The sequence below is a fragment of the Genypterus blacodes genome, unplaced genomic scaffold (genome assembly GCF_046128005.1).
Source record: "Genypterus blacodes isolate CSIRO-AG114 ecotype Tasmania unplaced genomic scaffold, CSIRO-AGI_Gbla_v1 ptg000148l_1, whole genome shotgun sequence".
NCBI lineage: Eukaryota > Metazoa > Chordata > Actinopteri > Ophidiiformes > Ophidiidae > Genypterus > Genypterus blacodes.
Genome location: NW_027466950.1, coordinates 698,163 through 717,345, shown reverse-complemented (window position 1 = coordinate 717,345; position 19,183 = coordinate 698,163). Strand labels below are relative to the sequence as shown.

The 19,183-nt window shown below is 42.7% G+C and overlaps 1 protein-coding gene across 1 annotated transcript; it reads right to left on the bottom strand.

Moving 5' to 3' along the window:
• Positions 1-1,131: 1,131 nt before the first annotated feature.
• klf5b (Kruppel like factor 5b) lies at positions 1,132-8,132 on the bottom strand. Its single transcript, XM_076165737.1, has 4 exons — positions 7,788-8,132; positions 4,633-5,584; positions 4,474-4,533; positions 1,132-4,209 (listed from the first exon to the last, which is right to left on the bottom strand). The coding sequence occupies exons 1-4, from the start codon at positions 7,965-7,967 to the stop codon at positions 4,031-4,033; spliced, it is 1,371 nt and encodes a 456-aa protein (XP_076021852.1). The 5' UTR covers positions 7,968-8,132; the 3' UTR covers positions 1,132-4,030.
• Positions 8,133-19,183: the final 11,051 nt, after the last annotated feature.

Below are 19,183 nucleotides of genomic sequence, written 5' to 3'. Positions count from 1 at the left end.
GGACGTGCTCAAACACCTTCGCTCATTTGTACAGCGAGTCTTGGCACCATGTTGTCAGTTCCTCCCCTGTGACTCATCGCATGCTGGCACTTCTCCAAAGCTACAAATAATAATTGAAATCTGGTTTTGTTAAGATTGAAAAGTCGAGAAATGTCAACAGGAACAACTGCACATGGAGCCGTTTTCATACACTGAAGCCAGATTGTGTAGGATTCCAGAAAGGGTTCCAACAAAAACAGGGATGAGGTAATGCTGAGAGAAGGTGATGAAAAATGAAAAGTGTTTGTGGATCCGTTTTTAATATCGGGGCCTGAAACTGCAACACTGCAAAACTACTGCTGTCAGCTTTCACAAACATTCCACAGGAGATTCTCTTCTCTCCTCTCCTCTCCTCTCTTCTCCTCTCCTCTCCTCTCCTCGCCTCTCCTCGCCTCTCCTCTCCTCTCCTCTCCTCTCCTCTCCTCTCCTGGACAAACAGTCTAAATTTGTCTTGTTTTAATTGCCCACCGGCTGAATCAGCATCATCTCAGCTACACATTAGCGGCATGTTTCTGCTCTGTTTGTTGTCCATCACATCCTGATCATCATCAAGAGCTGCACAGAACTGCTGATGCTGATGATGAATCATGAAATTGAAAAAAAAAAGAAAAACATACAATCTCAATATGCTAGCAAATATACATTTCTGGCGCGGCTCCTCCTCAATCTGGATCTGGAGCAGCATCTTATTGGGCTCATGCCTCAGGCTTCCTTGAGTAATCCTGCTTACCAACAAAACAATCAAACAAGCAAAGCTGCCAAATAAACGAACACGGGTGAAAACACAATCCGACCCTAATCCATGTAGATGCCAACGCAGCCATTTTAAATATAGAATCTAAAGGGATAAAAAAATATGTAGCTGATGATTTCTACTGTAACAAAATATCAGGAGAACCACAACTGCAAGACATGTATAAAGTCTGCGAAAGATGCAGTTCAAAAAGATTTGTGGGCATTTAATGCTCCAACTCGTTCTCCAAAATGTTCTTCTTCTTCTACAGTATTCCAGCAAAACAGTGCAGATTATATTTTCTATTTTACATATTTGAAAGAAAAGAAATAGTAAAAACAACAGTCCGACATGTCTACTGTATTGCTACGTGGCTTTATTATGACTACATCTTCTATTATGAAGCAATGACACATAATACTTAACACTTACAGTAACACGTGTTAAACATGTGAAATTATTGTGTATACCCTTATTGCAATAATGCACTGGCACATCCTCCAGTGACAGGCTTGGCTATAGTGGATGATGACAGTGTAGAATAGTGTTATAGTTTCATCCTTTTTCTGACTAAAAAAACAATAATAATAATAATAATAAAAATAAACAGTCTCTGCAATTTAAAAGTTTGAAGTGTTTGTAGACTCAAATACAATCAATGGATCTGAACCTTGTAGATACAAAATATATATGTATATATAAATATATACATTTTAACAAATTATAAAATCATAGATTATATATATAGGAAATTATTAAACTTTTAAAGAAAATTAGGTGACTAGAAATCGAAACTGACTGTTTTTTTTGTAAATCTTAAAGCCAAAGTTGGGGCGTTTGTATTACCTGATAAAACAAGGTTGATCCAGCTTTTTCATTGGTGAAAAGAATATCAAAAGGCACTTTCAATTCAAATTGCATTTGAATACACAGATGCTGAACAGGAGTTTACATACACACACACACTCACACACATACACACATATGTTTGCATGAGAAACAAGAAACACTTTAAAACCGCTTATGAATCTATGAAGTGAGGATGATCCACTCCTGTGATGAGCAGATTTTAAAAAAACAACAACCTGAAGATAACAAAACAGTGATATCTGAGGCATTTAAGCCGTTAACCAGAACTTTTCGTACTGGTCGTGTCAGTGTTACATAAAGACATAGATTAGCTATAATACATTGAAAGTAAACGTGAATATTGACACAGATGATACAGACAGTAATATCTCATGTACATTCTCTTTCCTTTCTTCCATTACCATTTGCTTTGAGTAAATTCGTCATCAGTACGTAAAAAACCAGGAATTAAAACTTCAATACATCTCCAGTTAAGACTGTGAGTCCAAACATCTAATCAGATTGAAATCAGCATAAATTGAATGAAAACTTGGGGGGAAAAAACAAAAAAAACATCTATTGTTTCATATTTGGTGGTCTCGAACCACCAGGCCACGGACCGATACCGTGGATCATTTGGTACCGGGTCGCACAGAAAGAATAAATAACTTTTATTTTATTATCTTGTTTTATTTCCATTGTATTGACTACCGGAGTCTGTATGGTGTTTTATTTTGAAATACAACCGGATTCTCTCTCAGTTACATCCGTGTGTCCCTCGTGACACATACCTGTCACAGCTGTGACGGCCGAACAATTAGGCCACGAAGCCCCCAAGCTAGCTAAAATGAGACAAAAACAAACGTCTCTGGAGAGATTGTTTGAAAGGGGAACCAGCCTAATGACGAAACAGCAGAAGATAACAAAAATAAAGTTACATTTAAAAGAAAATACCACGAGTTCTACTTAAAATACGGGGTTGTGGCTACAGGTGAACCACACGCAAAGCTATCAAATGAGCCAATGAACCGTCAAAAATGGAGACCAAGCCGAGAGAAAACGTTAACAAGAACAGAAGTCCCGAAGGCCAATACACCAACACACGACCACACTGAGTTATGGTGAGTTGTGTTTATTACCTACTTTGTTTGTTTGTTTTTATACCGAATCTATTTTCAGGAAGAGAAAAAGGCGCAAAATCAAAACGCTTAGTCGCATAATCAAGCTCTGTCACTGGGAGTAACTCTAACATGATTAATGCTGATTTCAATCTAATTATAGTTTTTCCCTTTATGTTTGATTATTGCCTTAATCAGATTAGAATCAAAGTTTTGACGTGAATGAAAATGCATGTTGATGGAAAGTATCACATGACCCTGTCAGACTCAATCCACTACGTGTTCCTGCCCAACGTCAACTAAAGCTGCTGTATTATGAGTTCATATATTACACACACACACACACACACACACACACACACAGAGTTAAACAGTGCGTTAGATACACTTTTATGAATGCAATGAGCTCATATGAATCTGTTTCTGTTGTGTCATAGAGAGGTTTAGTGGTGTGTTGCATTTTATTGAGTATATTGAAAGAATGTGTGTGTATGTGTGTGTTTCTAGGGTTCTCTCCCCAACATGGATGTTAGTGAGAGAGAACAAAACACCTTCACACACATCTATCTGTACCTACTGGCTAACACGAGTCCCATGTCCTTTGTTAACAATAGTGTATCTACTCCTTCTCTTATGACCTTTTTCTGACTCAACCATCATCTAAATTTAAGTCACAAGAGATATGACTGCTACTGTATTTGCATTTTATTTGTCATCTAAAACAAAACTCCCCAGCTAAGGCAACACATGTTTTACAATTTTCCCATTTGAGTTCTAAAGAGTTCTATTTTCTTCCTGAATTCTTCCTACAGTTGTATTTCAAGACGGCATAGAAACCAAAACCAAAGCAAAGCCAAGATTTGTTTTTTCCACAGTGGCACCTAAACGCCACATTTGATAAAAAGTAAAAGTACAAAAATGTCTCCAAAATGTCAAACTAATCAACTATATGCACATATTAATTCATTATTGTTCTGCTGCTGCAACATTATTCATATGTTAAGTGATTCATCTGTCAAGGTAAACTACCATCTAATGAAAATACGCCTTATTTGCTTTACACTTGGCTTGTAAATTTTTGTTATTTCCACCCAGAATAGGGATGAAACATTATATTAACTCTTTTTACAACAAAAGAAACACTACAGCTTCATGTGGGCCAGCACTGATTCCAATGTCCCAACTGGTGGAAGTACAAATCCAGTTCTCTATTTGATTATTATGTTTCTGTCCGTTTTCTTTGTCATGTTGGTATAAAAGCATTACTTGATTAGACGGGAGGAGGAGGCGTTTAGCTCTGGTGCCGTTTCATGTGCAGGGCCAGGTGGTCGGAGCGGGAAAAGCAGCGGTTACACACGCAGCACTGGAAGGGCTTGGCTCCCGTGTGTTTCCTGAAATGGCGAGTGAGCTCGTCGGAGCGGGCGAAGCGCCACTCGCACCCCTCCCACGAGCAGCGGTAGGGCTTCTCTCCTGCAGCACGACAGAGCACACAAGACAAAGCTACAGTGAAACATATCTGGGGACTTCAAAATGCTCTCACATTTAATAATAAGTAAGTAAGTAAGGAACTCGCTGTATCAAATGACACTTAAGTGTTTGTGATGAACACATGCTGGATGTTTCTCACACGTGCCTCAGCTGTGAGTCATAAATCACGCTCGGTCCTGTCGCTCACTCCAAAATAAGAGCAGCATTTTATCATTTATTAACATTTGCAAATAGGGAGAATTCTACCTGTATGAGTCCGCAGATGAGCTTTTAAATGGGAAGACTTGGTGTAAACCTTCTTGCAGCCTAAAGATAAAAACAAGTGAACTCAGTGACATCGCACGCACAGCTTGAAATGTATTAAAACAGGAACGTTTCAGTTTTTCTGCAGAGCAGAAATCTCACCTGGGACATCGCAGTGGTGAATTCGCCGTCTGTCCAGGTCGGGATTATTTCTGCGGTTATACCTGAGTGAATCTGACTGAGCCAGCACCGGGGACAGGGGGCCCACGTCCACCGCGGTCTTCACCGGTGTCACGTTTGAGGTCTGCACCGGCCCAGGTCGTGAGCTCTGCACTACTCCGGCAGGGGAATTGCGATCTGAAGTCAGATTTGGGTTTTGGATCGGTGTTAGATTTGAATTCTGCCCTGGATCGAGATCATGGGTTTGAAATGTTAACTTGGAGGCGATGGAGGCTTCATAGGAGGGAGGTGGGGGCAGATTGTGAAGGAGGTCTTTTCCCCTGTCGGGACTGGAGGGCTCGGAGTTTGGCGGAGATGGTGGCAAATAGGAGGGCCTCTGCTGGTGACTTGAGCGGCGAGCAAACGGAAAGCATTGGTTTTGCGGGCTGCTTAGGGGCTTGGCAGAGTTCTGCACGGGGCCTACGTGGACATTCCCAACAGGAAGACTTAACGGGGCCATGGGGATTCCGTTGCACAAGTCCGAGTTCACATGCGTTGCGTGAACGAGCTGCTCCAAATCGGTATTGAGAAGCTGAAACAGCGGAACATCCTGGAAGTCTACAGACGGAACTTCCTGTTTGATGAAAAAGTTGCCGCTGGTGGTGTCTGCTGGACTGAAAACACCGGTGTACTCTGGGAGGGTCAGCGGCACTCCGTTGCCCTTACAGGTGTGGTGCATCAGGGAGTGGGGGTGTTCTGTCTTGATGGGTCTTATGGGCCTGTAGAGACCCGGGTGCAGGTAGGTGACATCCGGGAGAAGCAAGCCCATGTTTACGCTGTACGGGGAGGCAAAGTCTTCGCTAAATTGCGGCTCAAGCATCAGAGCGCTGTCCCTGCACAGCATTTTGGGATTTACCATCTCGTGAGACAAGTAGCCGTCCATCTCTGATTTACACTGAAAAAGGAAGAGAGGGCATAAATCTCAGGTTAGTCATGATTATTCAGCATCATAAACAAAATATTGACTCTATTGTCATTGCCTTTGGCCCTCATCGGGGTTATTGAAACTGCACAATTATCAGATAACCTCATTTGACACTTGATATTACATGAGCTGGACAGGGGATTCCCCAATGGTAAACTTGAGGACATTGGTGTAAATTTGAGGACATTGTCAAAGCCAGAAGGCCTCAGGCATCAGCCCAAACTGCCTCAGACAGAAACACCGCGCAGCATTATGAACTCCACATAACAACAAGACAACATCTGAGGAAGCAAATGGCCGCCCCGGACCCCTGCACATCAAAGAACCCCCTCCCTCCCTCGCTCCTCCGCCTCCCTCTCGGGCTTCACAGGCAGACACGCATCAGAAGCGCTCCTCCCTCTCTGCTGTATGGAAACACGTGGCTGAATTTAGAACATCCAGTTGCTCCACAGCACTTTGCATGTTCCTCACAAGTTTAGGGAAAGGGTGCAACGTTTCGTACCCCCGGCCTGTTCCCCAGCACCGGCTGAGCCTGAGCTACTGCAGCCTGGCAAGCAAACAGGTTCTGCGGCCGTAACAGCACGGGGGCTTTCTAGCTAACCAGACGAGCCTGCTTGTTTTCGGCTTCTTTTGGTGTTTACACAAAACGACATTTACGCCACATTCTTCCACAGCAATAAATATTTATTTAGTTTAGTCAGGCTACCATGCGCTCATTGGCCTACACGCAGGCTGAATTGTGCTGAGTCAGGGCTAAGCTGAGTTCATTAAGATGGATTTCACACTGAAGTTTTGTCCTTTTGTGTGTAGTAGACTAAACTGGCTCGGGTCTTAGCTGCTTGTGTCATATGTTTTGTTGACAGCTGACAATGATGCAGCAACTGTGCAATCTTCTATACAGACGTCATAATACGGGAATTTGTCTTTGTTGTCTCACGTCGTACAATTCTTCCAGAGGACACTGCGTACTTTAACGTTTCATATTTGTCTGTGTCTCTTCCAGATGCCGTCGGCCCATATTCCGAGGAGACGCCATTCTATGGGCACTTCCTTTGACTGGTCCGGACGTAATTTGGCCCAGAAGAGAAAGGTGTGTTCTGATCTGCAACACGGTGAACCAGGCTTCATCTGTTTGGTGCTCACCTGAGTATGAGTGTTCATATGACCCACATTAGTGAAAAGGTTTTGCTTGTGCTCACCAAAACATGGCGTGACAAGGTGACTTGAATGAATCTGACTCAGCCAATTCGAGTTTTGTCTTTGTAGGGATGAATCAGTGTAAAGATACTGGCTCATTGAATCACCTGTGACTCAGACAGGCAAGTCTACATGAGGAAGCAGGTTACCTGAGAAAGAGACTGAATTCATGGAAAAAAGATTTGGTAGCCTTTTATTTACAACAATATCATAAACCAGCCACAACTATGAAGTTGTGGCTGGTTTATGATATTTGAACAAATGTAAATGTATGTTAACATGGTCACTACTACGATGGATGGAATTAATGAATAAAAATACATTTGTTTTGCCAAATATATAGTACATGGACAAAATGGTGCCGACATTGTACAACTCTTGTTTATTATTTATTTGTTTTGATGAGCTCTTTAGATCCAGTGGTCTTAGCACAAATGGTAAATAAAATGACATACCAGGGGATGGAAGCACGCCAGCTGAGGAAAAGCAGGAAGAGATCACTGACTTACTAAAATGCCTGAGATGCCTGAGTGAAATTACTTACAGTGACACGATCTACAGGTCTGTCTGGTGTCAATTGATTCCCATTGCAACCTGATTATAGTGTTGCATGAGTGTAGATCTGAAGCCCCAGCTTGCATGCAAACGTACAGAGTGTAGAACCAACAAATCAGACTTATGGCCCGCTGTGGTTGAATGTGTTGTTTCTTGTTATTGATCCCTGCTTTATTGTTTACTGCCTCTGCTACGACTCCTAACAAATCGATTCACTCCAACAAAGAAGCGTGAGTGAAGTCGGCATCAACTCCCAGACAGTTAACAGAGTGAGAAACATTACAGGCCTCCATCCTTTGTGGTGATCGCAGCCCCCTCCCGTGCACTGATCAGGTATCGATATCAGATCATTACAATCAGCGTGAGCGTGACGCCGAGGCATAGAGCCATCACGTTAAAACAACATGCGTGCAGAACCTACCACAGTGTAATCGTGAGCGGGCGAAGTTGTCTGGATCGCATCCCTCGCGTCGCACGCCACTTGCCCGCGATCCTCACCTCTCTGCCCGGGCGCTGCGAGCGGCGGCGCGGCTTTCCGGAGGAGGAGCGGCGCGTCCTGCCCCGGAGCGACCCAAACATTATTCCTCACAGCAGCGGCCATGCAAAATCAAGAGAGGCTGGAATCAAAAAGATCGAGAGCTGGTATCTGCGGAGAGCGAATCAAAACCGGAAGGTCATAGGTGATCTGTTTGTTTTTGTTTTTTTCTACGAGGGAAGCGAATGAGACGAGCGCGGGGCAGCTGTCAAGTCAAGCGCTCATTCTGCCTATTTTGCGCTGGCTTGTCAAATTACGCAACTGTGTGATATCAGCGCGTCTGTAGGGCGGGGCTGAGCGCAGGCAAGGAGAGCGATCAGGAGGCACCCCAATGATCATCGATATTATTATTGATTTAGACGAGGAGGGAGAGGTGGAAGAAGAAGGGTAGATAAGCTTGGTGAGATGTTACAGGAGTAACGACTTTTTAAAGTGTCAGATTTGTCACTATATGACTGAACGATGAAGGACTCGTGGTCACCCAGACTGCGGTCTCCTGTGTGAGAGGCGTTTAGTTTTATACCTTTGAGCAAACCTCTGGTCACGAAAGTGCGAAATGTGGAACCTACAAAATGTGCTGATGTAAAGTACGTGTCAAATAAATTACCAATGATAAACAAGACCTGCCTGTGGTCAATAATTAAATTTAGGTTCAGTCTTTTTAATTTCACTCATATGCATGTCAATGATCTTTGAGATATCTGAGGCATATCTGTCTCATAATATGCCTTTGATATACCGTCTGCTTTGAAAAATCTTATCTATCTCGATTTTGCTTTTTTCAGATTCCTTTCCAAGTATTCCACTAATCTAAAATAAGGAGAATAAATGAAAAATAAAGCAGGCATATTTACCCTATAACAGACTGTCAATAGATGCAATTTGTTATTGCTCCAGATAAGGATCTTTATCTGGAGGACTACCATCTATTGCTCTCTCTATTGCTTTCCAGGGCAGAAACATGCAACGATCACTAATGTGTAGCTGACAGGATGGTGATTCAGTAGCATACAAATGGTTTTATCATGTCTTTGATAGTGACAGAAATAGATAGATAATAGATAATAAAGGTTTGTCAAGGATTTTCAGCCTTAGCAGGTGTTTGCAGTCCGATGAGAGACCGACTGGTTTAGGTTTTTGATTTGAACCAAATTCAAAGCACTACGTTTGCTCCACACGGGCTTATCCATCCAACTGATGGGTTTTCATCCCGTCCCCACGCTGAAGCAACCTCACCTCGTGTTATCGGCTTTATTGACATTCTTAGTGGTGTGTCTCATAATGGTCTTGCGAGCGTTCAGCGTGCATGGTCCTGGTCTGGCATGTTAAAAACGCCACTGCAGTGCAGCTGTCTGTCAGGCCTGCGTACTTGATACCAACATTCCTGGACCAGCAGTGAAGCCTGCAGATTCTGGCAGTGAATGTTTCAATCAAAATAGCTCAGCATTTCACTCAAACACATCGTGTGGCATGCGAACGCTGACCAGTGGCGTCCTGCACTCATTTGTTTTGCTGCCGTTTGCTTCTTGCTGCCGTTTGCTTCTGAGTCGCTTGCAATCTCACCATATTGTTTTTAGATGAGTTTTTTTCTCCTCCTTGTTCTTAGATATACTTTACATATTTGGCCCAGTAGAGAATAAGAAGCAGTAAGCCCTCCTGATCTCACAGCGACAGCAGCTTTATACATCAGCTTTGATAAAGACAACAAAATTGACTGGTGAATGTTTTGTTGTTCCCGCACAGGTGTATGGGAGCATTACAACATGGCACTGACAGTACCGGTGTGACATGCTGGAACTGGAAACACAGGTATGCCAAAGTGTTGTAGGCAAACAAAAGAGCATGTGGACAAGATGGGGTTAATCACACAAAACACACACGATACAATACAAAAACAGCAGTTTGGGTTGAAGACTCTTTCTCTCGCACACACACACACACACACATTTTGTTACAAACAAACCTCGCTTTCAAATAAATCAGTGTGTGTGTCTGTGTGTGTGTGATGTGGAGATTTTAAACATGACAATCAGAGCCACTCCCACTCCCGTTTCTCTCCAGGCGCTTTTTGTTCTCTTACCTCTATTCAAATACTGTAACTCCGGATATTTACAAGCAATAATGGAGTAATGTCAAATGCCACATCCTTGACTCAACACGTCGTAACTGTCAGAGTCTCAGAGGTTAAATTAGGTTAAATGTGAAGCCAAGGTAATGTTTTCATATGCAAATGACAGTAAAATAAATGAATGATTGCAGACAAACACGCAATTTTCCCATTGTAAATTAACTTCTATCAATTCAGTTGTCTTTATGAGATAAAGACAAGGAGGAACCTACATTTTAAAAAGCAATTCTTAACATTGCTTTCTTTGGTATTTGTTTCTTCAGTGTCCACCTAAGGACCTCACATTAATTGTTGTCCAAAACAAAAAAGTTTTAAAACATACAACTACTGCTGATGTGTAGCTGGTCCTATACGGATTCAGTAGCATGCAACCAATGTTGATGTAGTTTTAATATTTACAAAGATAAATCCAGAAATATGTTTATTATTGTTTCTTTTTAGCTCAGAATATTATTAGAACAAGACTGAGAGGGTCTTGGTGGATGTATGCATTGTAATGATTGCCCTTGTATTTACTATCATAAGAACTATGTCCGCCAACACATTTTTCATGTGTCCGCATTTTCAACGATGCAGTGAAAATGTGAAAGGCATTCAAGGGTCCGCTGATCGTCCAATTAGAATCTGACTGATGTCTCGTCAGGTGATGACCTTTCAAAGTGCAATCTAAATCCATGGACGTCTCAGCTCCAAGAGGAGCAACTGTCATTCTTGGCCGGGGCTCTTCCTGTACGCCGAATGTGAGCCGAGCCCTTCTCCATACACCCCCGCCCCCCCCCCACCCCAAACCCCGCTACTACAATCTCACAATATGCCCAACAACTGCACAGTGGAGGAGAGAGAATGTGCGGTATGTGCTTACAGCATCACAACTCCTCTCTGCTCTCACATGGACAAATATGGCCAAGCCCAAGTGTGGATGGGACAATTAGCACATGGAACACACTGCCACAGTACATGGTGTGTTTGTCACTTTCAAAGATGGAAATAACTTTCAGCGAGAAAATTAATACAGCTCATGTATTAGGAATGAATGATACACGAGCTTGATGTGTGGTTATGCCGTCGTCTCATTCCTGTTTGTCCATGAATGAAGCCACATGTTTCAAGTACCAGTTGCAACATAAGAAATACAAACCAGTCCCAGTTATGCACTACACACTTGTTCAGTCCGTCTTGAAGCAGGTGCTTGCCGTACCCACCAGAGGGCAATGGTCAGCTGCAGTTGAGCTTCTTTTATGTATTTCTTAGAGCTTTGAGAAGCCCAACTGCTGAATGCTGGCAGTACTTGTGTGGTATCACAGCATTCGCACAGGCATATCACCTGCATTTATATGTTTACCTTCTAATAATCAGCTCAGAGAAACGGCAACAGCAACAAATCCATGATAAATTAATTCTTTAATATCAGATTTGTCGGAACATAATGTTTGATGGCACATGCAAGTTGTTATATCACCACAAAATAAAACATTTTATTACCATAAGGACAATAATCTAAGAAGGCACTTGGTACACATCTTCTCTGACATTGTATATTCTCTTTGAAGACTGGTGCAGGTACTCTGGAATATCATTTATTTAATGTCAGCTTTTAAAAAAACTCAGCCTTGGAAAAAATATGAACAATCAATATTTTTGCTCTCTGGCTTTATTATTTTGTCTGAAGTTTGGCTGTGCTACAAGCCGGTCTTGTTGACTCTGTACAGCATTTATCTGATCTGACACCATTTCATTAGGCATTAGTAATCATTTCCATAGCGCACAACATTAGAGCACTCCTGTTTGTAAAACAGCAGATGAGGCTAATGCCGTCCTCTGGGGAGAAATTCAATATAATTCGTTAATTAAATGGAATAATTTAATTACAGTAACTTAGAAAGCATTCATCAATATAATTGTTTCTGGAGCCACCATTATAATTGAGGTTTAAGTGAAAACAAGTCCGTTTCTAATGTTGGTAATGTGCTGACATAGTTCTCCCTCCCTCCATTTGTTCCTCCCTCTGATCTTCCACCATGCCGTTTCTCCACAGTGTTTTCGTTTGATAGCCGTCCATTCCACATCAACGCCACCAAAACATTTATTACAGCCATTTAATTTAACCTCTCTACAGGCATGGACACGAAGACGGAGACGATAGTAGAGGCGCCCTGAAAGACTCTCGCTGTTCGCCGTCTAATCTGATCCTCTCTGTTGCCCTTTCATAAAGACACCAGAGTATTACCCTGACTCCAAACATACCGCTGCCATTTAAACTGTCTTGGATTTCACCACAAAGACGACCGAATAGAGTCTAATTCATTCTTCAGGGCCCAAATAATAAAACATAATTTTAGTCTAATCTGCCTGAAGAATGTCCTCTGTTTGAAGTTGACAGTGTTCTATCTTCTGAGGGGCATAATTGCCTTTTGAGTCGAGCAGGAGAGGCCGCTGAGGTAAGCCTGTTGAGGGTCTGCACCTTACAGGTGTGCCCTTGGACAGACAACCTGCTCGTTGTTCTGGAGGGAGACGGGGGGGAACGCCAGACTGAAAGAATTCATCTGCCGCTTGAAACTTTACTATGCAGTGGAATGAACAGCACAACTGTGGATTCTCAGATCACAGTGTGGGCCAAAGTGAAGCGAACAAAGAGACTCTGATCCTCAGTAATTCCTCCTGTCTGATACAGACGACAAATTCTCGTGATTAAAGTTGTATCATTTTGTTTGACAAGTTTGTGAAATTGCCCCGTATGTAATCTGGACAACCGCATTTGTGACAAAGCTACTGACAGTTGAAATGGAAACGACGCTCCCCACAGTACAGGCTTTGTATTGTATTGTAGTTGTAGACGTCCGCCGTGCTCTCACAAAGAAGAATCTGTGCTGTTATTGATTAGGAAGTTAAACATCTACTTCCGTATCGTTTATGGTTAAATTATATCTAATTACTGCTTATGTGGAGGATTATTCTGAGGCCTCCTTTTCCAAGACAAACCAAATCTCTGCTCCATTTGTCAAACTTCTCTCTGACTTTCATGGGGCCGATTAATTGAGCAGAGAAATCTGTCCCTTTCTGAAACATGGCACGGAAAGCTGCTGAACAGCTGTCCCAGCTCTGGAGAATCATATGGAAGAATGCATTATCGGCCTTGTTTGAATATTCCCTTAGATTTAGAATAATCAGGCAGCTATTCAGCAGTGAGATGACCACGCACAGATGCCAAAGCACAGCTGAGGGGAGTGTAACGCAGCTGAGTCGCACACAAAAAACCAACAGCTCTCCGGATGTGAATAATGCAGGTGTGCTTTTTATTCAGTATCCTGCACATAGAGGACGCACAAGTGAAGACAATTTCTTTCAGTCCTTTTATCTCCCATTTTTCTTTCTTCTCGCCGCGTTCAAGGTGATCCCAGCTTTGCATATGGTTGATTAATCTTATTGCACAGTGGCTAACATTGATCACAGAAATGATTAGAAATGCATTAGTCAGCAGGATGTTTAGAGTGGCTGGGTTTAAGTGCTAGTGCCAAGCCATTTTCCATAGGTGTCCATGTTTTTAATTTTGTTATATAGAATTTTGCAAATGGATGCATGCATGCCGCCCAAATACAGCATCAAAGCTTTAATGCTTACGGACGTAATTTAATCTCCTAGATGGCGAGCCTGATGGACTCTGTAGAGACGGCATCCCTGCTAAATTCATTATGCTAAAAGTTGCTAGATCTCACCAGTGGGAGAGAGAGAGAGAGAGAGAGGGAGAGAGAGGGAGAGACCGAGAAGCACAAGTTATATTTGTATTTTGAGCTTGATAAGGACTGATGATGAGGGTAGACCATTGCTCATATTTGTTTTTCCCACTTTAAATTTGAAGATATATTTCTGTAAGACACAGAGAGAAATCCAGCGCTGAGTTATGGCATTGACCACAAATCACCCTGTGCCTCTCTGTTTAAGTCTTAATGCCCTGGGTGTAAAAAGTGACACTGCCACCTAGTGAATGGACTCCACACCCTCCTTTAGTGATGCCTGAAAACAAACTTCAAGAAATGCAGGACCGGCTGTATCCATTTTCATTAGATCAAGTACGACTCCATAGTACAAAAGCTTGAACACAGAACACCCTGCCGTCGTCCCAGACCTGTTTTTGAAGGCATTCTTCATTTTCCCTGACCTCACTGCGGCCCCTGGCCCCTCCTCCTCCTCCTCACTCACCGCTCAGATGCCTCTCTTAATCACGACACAAAGTCTTTCTTTATTCACCAAATTTCTTTTCTTCTCTTGATTTTTGGGGTGATGTAAGTTCAAGTTCAGTCAAAATGCCCTTTAGCTTTTCAATTCACTCCAGGCTTAGACTACCGGCACAAGGATGCGCTGCGGTCCATTACTTTGCAGGGGTCGCGCTCAGAGGAATGTTAGCTGACAAATAATGTTATTAGTTAATTACAGCATGATTTAACGACGGCCACAAAAGAGGAGATCATTTATTGTGGTCATTTAACTGCATGAAGAACTGAGTGACACAGTGTGTTGTAAAAGTTGACATGAATCAAAACACATTGATTTCTTTATCAGTTTCATTTGAGTTATTAGAATTTCCAAATAAAACATCCATCACGCTGCCTAAATCAGCTTGTATGTCCAATTTTCTAGACAATAAAATACGCTTGATTACTTAGCAAAGGGACACCTTTACAATTAAAATGCGTGGCATCTCTTTAACAGCAGAGGTGCAAATCATAAGGGTCCTACCAAGACAACTCCAGCCACATGTTCAACATTCCCCCATTAAAATCCAGGGGAAATTAATGAGCTTCCATTGGCACCCTCACAACAAAGGGATCTATAAAGCAGCCGTAATGTTCTCAGGGAAACTTTACTCTTCAGTAGTTCCCAATCAACCAGTAGCAGCAGATTTTGTTTTATTTCCCCTGTAACCTACAACAGCAGCCAAAAAATGCAGCTCAGTGCAGCTTTACATAAATGTTCTCCTTGATTGAAATAGTTTTGAACAAAGAGATGTCAATAATCAGCCGTGTCCGCTTGTCAAAATGTGTTTTAATTTTTGAATAACAGCTGAGTGGTGTGTTTGAAAAAAAAAAAAAAAAATCTATAAACCCATAAAATATCGTCTCACAACATTTATTTGCTATTTGTTCACAGTTCTATACAAATATGTTTTAATTGTGCGCTCAAAAAACAAACCGCTCTCATGTTATGTGCATTGATTTGTACTTTCTACCTGCTTGTACACAATTAAGAGCGCTTAGGAATCAAAGAGTGCAGAGGTTTGCAGAAAGGTATTAATTAGAACTTTATTTATGCAGATGCTTTGTAAATTTGCATAAAAAGCAATTCCACAGATGGGTTTATGGCAGTAATGACTGTTCCAGTCTGCAATAAAACATCTGCTTAATCACAACAGAGACAGTCAATGGCTGCCGCGAAAACAGCCTGTCCAAGTGCGTCTCAAAGAAAGTGCCGGGGTGAGGCGTCGGAGTGGACAGGTTAGGGGGACAAAGAGGAAAAAGCTGTTCAAACGCAGAGTAAGTTAAAAGAGACGTACTTTCACAAACATTTGCCGCTTTGAGTGCTCTGATGTAGAGAAAAATGGCCTTATCGTGCTGCCAGAACAATCCACTCACTGTGAATAAGAGAGGGGAGCATTCTGTTCCAAGTCGAGCCAAGTTTTTGTCCGTGTGTGCCAACTATTCTGAAAAATATCCCACTTTGTGTCTTTTTAATTCACGAGAGCCACGCACACCCGCAAGCATTTGTACAAACACAGCACACACACGCGCGCACACACACGCGTACACACGCACACGCACACGCACACACACACACACACACACCACAGCAGTGTGGCTGCAAGGTCACTCCAAGTATTGATAAATCACCCAGCTGTGATTCCCTCCTGACAGCTCAAACTAACATCAAGCTGGATGGGGGAGAACAAAAGACCATCAAGCGGCCCTTTTCCTGACACTTTTATTCAATCACGGCCAGATTGCTTACGACAGCACCAGCAGCTGTTTCGTCTTCATCTTTCCCCATTTGATAAAGCGTGTCAAGTCATATTTCTGTAAGTACTTCACCTCACCCCATACTGCGTGGATCCGCGGCGATTCGGGCATATGCACATTCCACATGAGGGGATCGTCAAATGGGTCAGGGAGTAATGACACCCCTCTGAAGGTCACAGCGCGTCTGGGTGTGGGTGGGGTGGTGGTGCGGGGGGGAGCAGGTAGGTGCGTGGGTGGGTGGGTTTGTGTGGAGGAGAGAGAGAGAGAGAAGGAGGGGGGGGGGCGACGACAAAGCAACAAGCTGAAGGTCAAAGATAAGAACAGCAGCAGAGATATCTAAGATAGCCAGCAGAAATTAAACAATGAGGGAAAGGCAGCGCGGCTTTGATTGTGTGATTGTGTTGTTCAAGGGGGGGGGGGGCGAGTGGGTGGTTGTGCGATGGGGGGTGTTCGAGATTGTTATTTTGGGATTCTGAGCTCATCTGTTGACCTCGTCCCCCATGGGATGGAGGTCGGTGACGGGACAGAGAAATATCACAGATGTCTATTGTTTGTTTATGATCAGACATTGGCTCCCGGCGTAAATGAGATTTCCATTTTGCGGACTGCTGCCGTTCTTAGTGTTTACTCTTCGACGTGGCCGTCGCTTTCCTGTGCAAGTGTCTGATAACAATTACAGGTGTTTGGGTTTGTCACAACAGAGATGGTTAAATGCCAAATCTGAAAATAACGATCGAAGCCAAGGACGACGCACTCGGAGTCGCACAGCTCTGATTTGTTTTTGTTCAATTGTTTGACAATGTGGAGTTATTTTGGTGTTGCAAAGGGTCAGATGGTGTTTGGCTTTTAAAGAGGGACTGAACTGCAATGCAACGTTATGATGTCATGCTGGTGGGGCTTCACGTGACGATCATCAGAACATACAGTTTGTTTTGTGTGAGTGTCATGGCCTCTTGTGTCTTGGAGGGGGAAGGTTAGGCTTTTTGTTATTGTTCTCCATTTTGATAACACAGTAAGGAGTTGTAAGTTTTGATAAAATGAAGTTGCAAAGCTTGAGGCTCATGCCTAAGATATGGTGCAGTGTTGACCCTGAACTTCTGCCAAAGTTTTGTGTAACATGCTGACATCAGCACACACGTAGTTAAAAGTACAAGGTTAGTGAGTGAGGACGGTTTGGATTTTGGGTCAGAACCAAAGCTGCCCCTATCCGCTCAAGGGAGAGCAAATATTTGTAGAAGAAATCTGCTTGTGTCCCATTTAAATCTCGGGTTTCTGCTTACCACCAATTACATCAATTGATGACCTCACTAATAGGAGTATGACATTACATTACATTACATTACGATCATTTGGCAGACGCTTTTATCCAAAGCGACTCACATTACATTACCACCCTTCGCAGAGGGGGAGCAATTGAGGGTTCGGTGCCTTGCTCAGGGGCGCCTCGGCAGGGGCTCGAACCGGCAACCCTCCGGTTCCCAAGCGGAAGCTCTAACCACTGAGCCACTGCCACTGACCCAACGCAACCAAGTTCAGGCAGTCGCAGTATTACGAATGCCCGACTTACCAACATCTTGTACTTACATTCTGACCTCTGTAAAACCTGTTATTATAAAAACTCCACTTACATTCAATGGTTCCTACTAATGACTGGGTGGAATACTTCGCTCCCTTGTGACTAATTGGTGCTGGATGTGAAACGTACGTCACTGTTCCGACTCACAAATTCAGCTTGTTCGTAACATGGCGATTGCCTGAATAGTTTTAAAAACACTGCTTTTTTATGCATTTCTTCTTTATTTAGACCAAACCTGTAGTATTTACAGTAGCATCACCTGACTGGACAATTTAGCCTGGATCACGGAGCTTCCATCTTCACCGTGAGAACAAGAGTCGTGCTGCTGCCACCTTATTTCTCATCCACTCTGTCCCTTAGTGAGAAAATGCAGTAACGCTGCTGTTTGAAGTCACAAGCCTTATAGCACTTTATCTGAAATATGATCTAAGGAATTCCTCTTCAGCATCTTTGCTCTGAAAGAATGATATCTCCTAAGTCAGATGCTATTTTGGCCAGAATGAATGGCCACTAGCTGGAGACATGTAAATCAGGTGGAATGTAGAAGATGCTCGTCTCAAAAATGGGACAGCTCACTCCACTCAGACTTGGCCTGGCTCCCAGGAATGCAGTTAGCGAGTACACAATCACTGCCTATTCACAGTGGCACAGCTGCTGTGGACATATGTTCCACACCAAAGGAGGAGGACATCAACCAGGCCCACCTTGCACAGGTTAGCAGATGAATGGCATTCAGTCCTTTGACAGTCTGCCCTCGTCGCGCTGCATTTTCCCTTGCTCAACAAATAAGTTTCTCTCCAAATATGGCCCAAACTTTTTTTTCCTGTTCAGTCGTCCGTGACAAACAGTGGGGGGAGAAGAAACACCAGAGTATTCTGCTTAATTCCTGAAGTAAACTGTTTTATGATATGACAGTTTACTGCTTAAAAACTGGGTAATTAGTGGCAATATCTGTCAACCATAGGGGCAAGTCCAACCTTCACCACAGCCAAACATGCTTAGACACAATTTCTGCTGTTCGAATATTATATACTGGACGACTATAATTAACTATACTTTACTGGCTCTTCCCCTGTAAGTAAATAGATAATAGTCACCTCAAACAGTTAACATACTGCTAAACCAGTGTAAATATGCTGTATCTCATAATGCTAAGAAACGATTAAAAAAGTTCATGAATCTCCTCTTGGATGCAAATGTGGTCCATTTTTTTTTTTAGAGTAATCCTGCAAACAAAACAAGCAACAAACAGGAGGCGATAATAAATTGAGGGAATAAATATCTGAAATCAGTGAAATTGTTCCGTCATTTCATATTCAGGTGTTCCTCAGGGATTTCTCAGGGCACATTAATAAGGAATATTAATAGCGGGAGAGCATACAAAGACTTTTCTGTAGCCCTCAGCAAATGACCAAACGTGAGAGAAAAGATTACATTTATTCATGGCCGTCTTTCATCAAGAAGCTTAAAACCCAAACTCTGAGCGTAACCCCAAATCATATGCATATTGAGCTGACCTCTATCGCCCTTTTTCTTAAAGCCATCGAGCAGGTCTGATATGCAAATAACC